Genomic DNA, 9,343 nt, shown 5'->3' on the forward strand with positions numbered 1-9,343 from the left:
CCCCACTCCCGCAGGGATCACTCAGCCCTTCAAGACACCAGGGCTTAGGCCTTGCTTTGGCTTCACTGGGAGAGCCCTGTTTCCAGTGAAGAAGAGCTCCAGAGCCCACCAACAGGCCTCAGGTCATGGTCACAGGCAATGGGCTGGTGAGCTCTACTTTCATTAAACCTACTCTGTCGGGAACAATGGCTCCTCCTTCCACCTGCTGGAGGGCGGAGAATGTTGCTGAGGCCTATCTCCTTTCCCTGAAGACTCCATCTGAGGGAGGGATGAGGTGCTGAGGTTGTGTGGAGGATGGCGTCTCCAAAGATGGGGTGGAGGAGGTGGGGATTGGTGAATGTCTGTGGACCTTGTTGTGTGGTGGGAGGGACCGTGGCACCAACCCACAGCCTTCCACTCCACCCTTTTTCCCGCCACCTCCCCCACCATTGGCATCTAACTGGGGTTGTACCACGTGGGAAATCATGTAACTCTGTGGACTGGAGCCTCTCGAAACTCACGGTCTAGGCACTCAGGGGGCACCTCCGCATCTCCCAGCACTGTACCCACACCTACTGCCTTCCATGCAGAGGCAGGGCGTGGCCATCTCAGAGCACCTGACCACGTGCTCCTCAGAGCACCACGTGCGCAGGTAAAGGAAGAAACTTCCCAAGTAATTTTGCAACTTTAATGTAACACCGATACCAAAAACATGAAAACACGACAGAAGCGCACAACAACAGCACACAACCAAAGCAGGAAGGGCAGAGAGAGCTTCATCTGGCATGCCATCTCAGATGGGCAGGGAGAAGCTGCCTAGAGTGCTGTGTGAGAGAGGGATCTGAGGAGGCACTCTGGCCTGGTGCGTGACGGCCGCAGTCCATCAGCGCTGCCTGCAAAGCAAGACACAAAAGCTGACGCAGAAATACAAATATATGTGAAACGGGGAGGGACGCAAGGACAGAACAAATGTCTTTCACACTCTCTTGGTTCCCCCACTGCTCCCAGGCCCTCCCCCGACTTCTCACAGCCCCCTCCCATGCCCTTCTGCAGAGTTTCATTTAGCGACTGAAAACCTTACTGGATCCAGGAGAAGAAGTTGGCACTCGTTCTGGCAGCATTTCTGGTCCGGATGGTGGAGCTGGTGCTGGGCCCATCGAGAATGCTGGTGCTGGCCCCACCGTTGGTGCCACTGCTGACACCAGCCCTCCAAGTGGCTCTCCTGTTGGCACGGTTGCTATTCAGAATGTACTGATGGTATCTGGCCCAGAAAGCGAAGGGAATCCTGGCCCAGGCATCGCCAAAATCTCCGTCCTCATCCCAGGTCAGGAGCTCCACCTGAATGTCGTCCCAGCTCCACCGTCCAATCAGAGCTTCGTCCCCGATATTCATCTGGGCCCTCATCTGGGCCCTGGCATGCTCCTCAGCCATATCCACATCCATCGTCTTGAATGCATCATCCACAGCCTCCAGGAAATGAGCCTTCCACTCCCGGGGGTCTCGGTTCTGATTCTGCAGTAGAGTGACAGCAACCATCCAAACAGCTAGCCCACCTCCACTGAGCACCTGCTTCCTGCCATACACCCTCCTGGGAGCTGTGCATAATCATTACACAAAGACCGCTGGAGTCTGACTCTTCCGTTATTCCAGGCCAGTCCAGGGGCTTCACCCCATCCCTCCTGCTTACTAAGTCTGTGAACTTGTGTCAGTGACCTACTTAGGAACCTGTCAGTATCCTCACTGGACAGACAGTGGGAGGAGGCCGTGACCAAGAAACAAAGAAGGTACAGCAAGGACCAGACCCAGACCCCATCGCCTGGCCCCAAACAGAGGCTCTCTGTTACCTGGGCAATGAATCGCAGCACCCTCATCTTGCTGGTCTCGTGGCGGGCTCGCAGGCCCCAGAGGAACTCATACTCGGGTGGGCTGCTATTGGGGACCTTCTTGTATTCCAGGTACCTCAGGGCAAGAGGAAGAGAAACGTTTGCTTCCAGCCAGGCAGACCTGTTGTTGCACCAGTGGCTCCCAGGTGGCCCCTTTCCCGCCCTGATGCTGCAGCTCAGCTCCTGGGGGAGGATGGTCCTGACCTCCAGCCCATGCCTCACTCCCACGCTCACTCCTAGGGTTTCTGCCTCCACGATTGAGGCCTACAAAGCCTTAGGCCGCCAGTCCTGCCCAGAAGCCACGTGGAGGTGCAGGGTGGGACACGTGTAGGGTATCTGTTCATAGGAAGGCCACAAGTTTGTGCCCCTTGTCACAATGCACCCAGAGTCCCGTTGGGTGTGTTGTAAACAGAGGAGCCATTTCATCAGGCGCCCTGCTCTGAGCTCACCCCAGTGCAGGGTGTCGTCCATGGCCTGGAGGAACCCCTGGACGGCCCACCGCAGAGAACGACGCTAAAGGGAAGAAGAGCAGCACACTCCGCCCATATCCCCGACGGTGTGCGCGTGCGCGTGTCCGTGTGCCTGTGTGGGTGCGCGCGTGTTCTCCAAGGACCAAGGATTGGGTGGGCCCTAACCAGAAAGTCAGGAGGGCTGGGCTCTAGGGCCAAATGGGGCGCTTACCTGTGGGGGCCACGCTCAGACTTCTACCCTCTGAGTCCCCTGTTCCCGGGATGGAAAGCAAGGGAAATTCTACTACAGCCTATGGGGCAGGTGCCAAAGGGCATGGGGGTTGTAACACACCCTGCACCGTGTTCTCTCTCAGCTTGTACTCCCTTTCCCCAAGACCAAGCTGGATCTCTACTCCTCGCCAACACTCCAGACGCCACCCACACTCACACCAGGGACACCTATCCCTCTGGTGCTAAGATATGGGATGGAGAATGGCTGCTCGGCAAGATCGGCACACGAGGAATGCACAAGCGTGAGACAAAGTTAACCTGGCCAATACTTACTTCTGCTTCACAAAGTCCTCTGTAATGAGCTTCCTTAGATCGCCAAGGAATGGGTGCCTCACCCTGAGGGCAAGGAAAGGAATCCATAACAAGAACAGTGGCAGTGAGGGACACGTGGGCGGGAGCACTCCCTGGCAGGATTGAGAGCTGCCCAGCCTGTGGGGCATCCCCGTGGAGGCCTGGGGTGGCACCAGGGGCCGCACGTCAAGGATGTCAAGGATACCCTAGGCAAGGGTTTGGTGGAATCCCTAAATCTGATGGTTTCTCTTACGTCTCATCTGGGGACAGAGAGGGGACATGGAGCAGCGAGGGGCTGAGAGTTCAGGACCATTTCCCCATGCACCGTGACGAGACCCTTTGCCTCTACCCAGTCCAGGACGTCCACTCCCCTGGCACCAGGCCACCAGGCTACTGCAACCCTGGTGCCACTGGTGCCCAAGGACAACACTGAGGGGTGGGAGTCGAGAGCCCAACCATACCCAGGGCGCAGTCCCATCTTGCGTAGTGCCTCCCAGAGGACAGCTGTGAGGGGAGATGAGATACAAGAATTTCACACACAAAGCTGAGATTCTGGGCAACCCACCCCACCCCCACCCCCCCGGCGGCAGGTCCAGCCACTCACCCTCGCTGGCACGGTTGCCATTCATGAAAATGACTCCCAGAATCACCAAGAGGAGGCTCAGCCTGGGGGTGTCCTTGGTCCTAAAGGTGGAGAAAAACGTATTCTATCCGGCAGGCATCTGCCCGAGGGACTAGGGTCGGTTCACCTGACTAGCCTTTCCCAGATGGCTGGGCTACAGAGCGGTTCTTCCCACTCTGCGCATGGCTTGTTCTCTGACCCAGACCATCTTTTCCTCTGTCTGAGACTGAATCGCTTCACGCATCGAACGTAGATGCGAAGAGCCCCTCCCAGAGTCGTGTCCACAACGGGGTCAGGGCAGGGAGCAAATGCTTGGCAACAGTGTGTCCACAGGAGGCATATCCCCGCCCTTCGAGCACCGGGAGTTAGACTGGACGGGAAGCTTCCTTCTCCCCGGACCACTCTGCCAAGCCCAGGCCAGGCACGTAGCAGGAAGGGACAGGCAACAAGGAGCCTGCTTTCCCAGAAGATGGGGTGAGGAGGTGGCCGGGGTGGGGGTGAAGCCCTGAGAGCAGCCAAGGCTTGACCCCAGGCTCCTGCCCTTTCATCCCCTAATCACTGGGCACCACTAACTGTGGGTAGGAGCTGTGCCAGGCACCAAAGCCTTGTTTTCCCGTTTCTCCGAGAGGAAAGGGAGAGGCACCAGCGAGGAGCCCACAATCCTCCTGCCCGCCCTTTCTTACTTTCCCAGGAGACGAGCTGAGGAATCACGTGTGCACACGAGAATGTACAGGTGTTCTTCCTTGTCAATTTCCTTCAGGTGAATCCCAAACTTCTACGTGGGGGAGAAACCAGAACAGGACATGAGAAACCCACGCTGCCTGTCCCACAGGCAGTCCTTTCATTTCCCGTCAGAACTCTCTCTCAGCCGGGACCCCAAAGTCACGCGGAAGACTGAAGAAGAGAGGCCGAAGAGGAACTGCCCTGTGGGAGCTCTGACACCGGCCAAAGCAACAGGACCCACTTCAGGGGACAAGAGACACTCAAAAGAGCATGAGGGAGAGGACCCTGCGGGGGATGGAAGCATAAGGTGGACGCTCCCAGGTGGAGAAGCTAGGGAGGGCTTCCAGAGCAGGTAGTGCCGGAGGTGGGCCTCAAGGGGCTGCAGGGTGCAAGGCCTGCCTGCAGCTCTTGTACTACAGGGAGCTGCCCCTGTCCCTTTGCCCACCTTTTCCAGAGTGTACGTTGCTCGTTCAATGATCTCAGGGAAATGTTCGTCGTATTCTCGGATGACATCCTTCATCATGTCTGCGGGAGATGAGAGGTGGAGAGAGCACCAGGGCTGAGCAGGGGCCAAAGAGCTGCACCCCCTCAGTCAGCCTCACCGAGGGGAGCACAGTTGGGACCCCCGTACTGTGCAAATGGGAGCGATCAGCTGGGCACACTGGGTGGGGACATGTGATGCGAGGCCCCGCAGGGTAGGGATGGGGACGGGGGAAGGGCAGAGCTCAGGGAGGGGGCACAGGTTGCCCACCTGAGCGCTTGATGGGAATCTTCTTGTAGTCCTTAATCATCAGATATTTCACCAGTTTATTTGCCTGGAGGAGGAGGAGCACACGGGGAGATCAAGGCATGGCTGACCTCCAAGAACTGGCCCATAGGAGAGGAGAGGAGGAAGACGGGGAAAAGGCAGATTTCTTACCCTCTCTTGCAGAAGGGTCACGTTGCGGGGTGGCAAGCACAGGACATGTCTTGAGGGTACCTGGGACCTCAGGGCCATCGGTGGCCGGGGAACCATATGAGCCCGCACTGTCATCGGAGGCTGCGATGGTCTCCAGGTCGGTGGGACCGCAGGAGGCTCTCTCTCCTCCTCGCTGCTCTCATATTCGTCATCCAGGTGCTTGGACTGTAGCATTAGAGAGAGAAGAGACCCAGGGCTACCAGACTCACCGTGCAAAAGTGCCCAGCACACGTATTAACCAGAGGAGATACTTGGAAATGAGGGTAGTACAAACAGTGGATGACATGTGCTGAGTGCTTACTACGTGCCCGGCACTGAGCCAACCTCTTCTCCCATCAGGCCTGAGGGCAGAGACTTTGTGGGGTCAAAGCATGCTAGCAAACTTGTGTTGGACCAACGTGCACAAGCTGACAGAAAAGAGGAGGGGAGGGGAGGGGAGAGGAGAGGATAGAGCAGAGAAAGGAGGGGAGCAAGTGGGGGGTGCAGACAGCAGGGAGGTCTCACCTTCTTGGTCCTCTTGCCTCCCATCCTGACCCAGGGCTCAGCACTGTGCTGGGCAGGGGCAGCTGCACCCTCAGGCTCAGGGATGCTTGTGGCCACCTTGGTCTTGGCAGCAGCTGCTGTCACAGCATTCTGAGGCTCCACCCACCGGGTCTTGGCGAGAGCCTTTCCAGATTTGGTCGTCTTGGGCCGGGTGGCTGCCCCCTCCCTGGCAGGTGCTGCCTGGAGCACCCCGGAAGCAGCACTGGGGCCCTCTGTGGCAGCCTCTTGGGCCGGGGCGGGCCTCTTGGAGCGGGAGAAGGCCATGCCACTGACACCTGCCGGCTGGGTGAAATCAAAGAGATCGTTCTGACCCAGGAAGGCTGTCTTGGGCCGGGTGGCATCCATCTCACTGGCACACGGAGCCTGAGAGAAACCACAGGCAGCACTAGGACCCTCAGTAGCAGCCTCCTGGGCCTGGGAGCCTGTCTGGGGCTGTGTGGACTTTGCTGGAGCCCCTGGGGTGGCCATCTCACTGGTGACTAGCATCTGGGAGATGTGTGGAGCAGCAAGGGTGGTCTCAGGGGTGGCTGCCTGAGCCTGGGCCGCATAGGTCATGGGCTGGGTATCTTCTCCTGAAGCCTGGTCTGTGGCCACTGGGCGGTTAGTGACCACCTGATTGTAGGTGGCACGGGCAGCAGCAGCAGCGGCCCTAGCAGCACGATTGGAGGCGGCTGCGCGGGCTACGTTGACAGCATGGGCAGCAGCCTCATTGGCAAGTGTTTCTGGATCCAGCTGAAATGCCTCCATCAGAGTCCTAGCTAGCATAGGGTTTTCCAGTTCCCAGGGCTCATTCTGCAAGGCCAGACAGAAGGGTAGGGGAAAGCAGACAGTTCTACAAGCTCACATCATGCTTCCCACCCAGCCTCCTCCCTGCAGCCAGCTCCCAACCCCCACCCCCCCCCCGTCTGCCCCCCACCCCGGACTTCCCAAACCCCCTTTCTCTGAGCAGGAGAGGGAATGCTCGGGAAGCTGGGCAGTCCTTCCCCATTCAACCCTCCCATTCACGACCCCCCCCCCCAAAGCAGCTTCACAAGGGAGAAGGCCCAGGGCCAGCAGGTGGCCAACAAGGAGCCTCACCGATAAGATGCGAAGGCCTGGACCCAAGCTCCCAAAGGCTCTGAGGATACGGATGTCAAAGCTGGTGAGGGTGCCATAGCCTCCAAAAGCACCAAATTCTTCATAGTCATTTCCTTCAACCATCTCTTCCTCCCCGACTTCATCGCTACCCTCATCCATGTCTTCAACGTTGTAGGTTTCTGATTCCATGCGGTAGCTTCCCTCAGCCATGCTGGGGGGGGGGGGGAGGGTGGTCCCAAGGAGAAGAGAGCTTAGCCAGGGAGGGAGGGTGAGGCTTTTTCAAGGGGGAAGGGGCGGGATCCAGTGGGAGGTGGGATCCCTCAGGAGGAGGGAGGCTGCAATCATCAGGTTACTAGGCAGTACAAGGCAGACAGAGGAGGGAGGGGTAGGAGGGAGAAGGGAGGGAGGGGGTGTCTGTTGGGTTAGATTCTGTCAGAGACGCAGCACTAGGTGAGGGATAGCGATGGTCTCCCTGCACTTAAAGGGGAGTTCAAGAGGGGCACGCTCCCCGTCCCAGCCTCTAGATTTGAATAGGGGGTGGACTGGTGGGCTTGGGTCTGAAGAGTCCCAAAGGGGGATGCATTGAGAGAGGGAGAAACAAAGGGCTTGGATTTAACGACGAAGGGGGAGAGCAGATGACATGAGAGGGCTGAGACTACAGGGACCCCGGAAAGCTATGGGAAACTGAATCCAGAGACCCTCTGGCTAGGTCCAGGCGGGGGCATTCAGCTGATGATTCAGGTCTGGGTTGGGCTCATACAGGAGCGCTAGGGGTGAGAAGGGTGGGGGTGGGGGCTCGGATTAGGTGAGGCATGAATTAGAGCGCTGGAGGTCTCAAACCCCAGGATCGCAACTCCAGGAAGGGGCTCACGGGGTCAACTTGGTTGGAGTGATCTAGGAGTGGTTGGGGTGGGGGTAGGGCCTCTGCTCTAAGATAGCTCAGCAGGGTGCACACGGGTCTGCTAAAGGGGTTCGGATTGTGGGCTCCAGTGTGAGTGGGGATCAGAGAGCCTGAGTCTCCTGTTGGAAGACTCTCCTCTCCTGTTGGAAGAGGTCGGTGCGGAGGTGGGGGGGGGGGGGCGGGCGGAGTGTCCTACCTAGACCGTGCGTCTAAGCGGGCTCAGGTTCTGAGTGCCTGGGCTTTGTTCAGATCCGGCTATTGGGGGCGGGGAGGGCGCACCGTGCCGGGTTCCACTCGTCCTCTCCCGGTCCAGTCCGGGGCTGGATTCTTACCTTCCCTGGGGCTCCAATGGCGTCCGTCCTCAGCACCAGGAACCCCGCAGCCGCGCCCTCGCCTACTGCCGCCAGCACAGCAGCTCCGACCACCCCGCCCCTTTTCTCCGCGCACCCCCCGCGTCTGGGCAGCCTGCGCATGCGCGGACCCCTCCAGCCCGCCCGCTTTCCCAACAAAAGCCCTCTCCACCAGGTTCCCAGTGCGCATGCGACTCCAAGAGTGTGGTGGGCGGGGTGGGGGGCGTTTTCTCCTTCCCGCCCGAGACCCCTCACCCCTCCTCTGACCGCAGGGTCGCGCACTCACAGCTCTGGGTGCAGTTCGACCACCCAATCATCTATCTACCCTCGGTGCCCGCACTCCTGCACAATGCTTCTCGTCCCTGCCCTCCCCGTTCCCGCTAAACTCCTCTGGTGTGGTCTGGAGTACACTATGTCTGGCTTCCCCAGCATGACCCCTAGGTCACAAACACAAAGGTCTCTAGCTGTGTCTCTAACTGTAACAAGGGGAATGGAAATGGCCAGAGGATGCCAGTTGCCTTTGTGTTGCCCAGCACTACCCATCTCTATGGCCCCCAGACACACTGGGAACATCTGCTTCCCCAGCTACTCTGTATGCAGCGTGTGCATCACAGCGCTGTCTGTACTGGGGCTTGTCTTCCTCTCACAGCAACCCTGGGAGGTGGCTGTCAGCATCCCCATTTTACAGATCAGAAAGCTGAAGCACAGTCACACCGCATGAACTAGACAAGGCCACAGAGCCAGTAAACAGAAAATGCAATCAATATGTGGGCCTGGGCCTTCCTGACTCCAGACCCCATGTCCCTGTAGGGCTGGCCTGGGGACTGAGGTGCGCCCCCCCCCCCCCTTCAGTTGGAGCGACAGATCCACCCCTCAGCTCTCCTGCCCTGCCAACACCTGTCCCAAACAAGCAAAGTTTGTGCTCTCTGAGACGCAAGCTCATGCTCTGTATCCGGGACACAGGTAGAGACCCCCAGTCTCCAGCCCTCACCTACTGCACGCGTGGGTCCATCCAGGTGTGGGAATTGCTCCTTGGGGTCCACTCCCTGACCTAACCTCAGGCCTCTTCGCTGTGAGTGGCACAAACACGCTGCCCCTGAGGCCTTCCTGGTGCCCGCTGGAGCGGCCAGGACAATCAGGCATTTTGTGTGTCTGAGCCATGGCAAGCCCTGCTTCAGAGTAAATGTTTGCCCGGGGTTCCTTGCAGGGCAGGGGCCTGGGGCCGCTGTGGTCTTGTGGAAAGAAACCGGGCTGGTCTTCAGAATTCCAGGGATGG

The 9,343-nt window shown here is 58.7% G+C and overlaps 1 protein-coding gene and 1 non-coding gene across 4 annotated transcripts; both read right to left on the reverse strand.

Moving 5' to 3' along the window:
• Positions 1 to 653: 653 nt before the first annotated feature.
• Positions 654 to 8,248, reverse strand: LOC122477908 (melanoma-associated antigen D4). Of its 3 annotated transcripts, none has more exons than XM_043571417.1 (13): positions 8,050 to 8,248; positions 6,817 to 7,027; positions 5,701 to 6,531; positions 5,158 to 5,361; positions 4,990 to 5,053; positions 4,684 to 4,763; positions 4,199 to 4,290; positions 3,498 to 3,577; positions 3,355 to 3,397; positions 2,876 to 2,938; positions 1,824 to 1,938; positions 1,061 to 1,491; positions 654 to 872 (listed from the first exon to the last, which is right to left on the reverse strand). In XM_043571417.1, exons 2-13 carry the CDS (start codon positions 7,024 to 7,026, stop codon positions 863 to 865), a joined length of 2,223 nt encoding a protein of 740 aa, XP_043427352.1. In that variant the 5' UTR covers position 7,027; positions 8,050 to 8,248; the 3' UTR covers positions 654 to 862. The 3 variants fall into 3 exon arrangements, with proteins under 3 accessions (XP_043427352.1, XP_043427353.1, XP_043427354.1); XM_043571418.1 differs by having other exon boundaries at positions 7,914 to 8,064; XM_043571419.1 differs by lacking the exon at positions 654 to 872 and having other exon boundaries at positions 1,057 to 1,491; positions 8,050 to 8,181.
• Positions 2,186 to 2,314, reverse strand: LOC122478142. Its single transcript, XR_006295892.1, has one exon. It is a non-coding gene; the product is annotated as a small nucleolar RNA SNORA11 (small nucleolar RNA).
• Positions 8,249 to 9,343: the final 1,095 nt, after the last annotated feature.

Source organism: Prionailurus bengalensis, chromosome X (genome assembly GCF_016509475.1).
Source record: "Prionailurus bengalensis isolate Pbe53 chromosome X, Fcat_Pben_1.1_paternal_pri, whole genome shotgun sequence".
NCBI classification, from domain to species: domain Eukaryota; kingdom Metazoa; phylum Chordata; class Mammalia; order Carnivora; family Felidae; genus Prionailurus; species Prionailurus bengalensis.

Coding starts and splice junctions, on each gene's coding strand:
- LOC122477908 (XM_043571417.1), bottom strand. CDS start 7,026: ATGGCTGAGGGAAGCTACCGCATGGAATCAGAAACCTACAACGTTGAA. Junction 6,532..6,816: donor CAGGCCTTCGCATCTTATCG/GTGAGGCTCCTT, acceptor CTGGCCTTGCAG/AATGAGCCCTGGGAACTGGA. Junction 1,492..1,823: donor TGCTGCGATTCATTGCCCAG/GTAACAGAGAGC, acceptor ACTCTACTGCAG/AATCAGAACCGAGACCCCCG.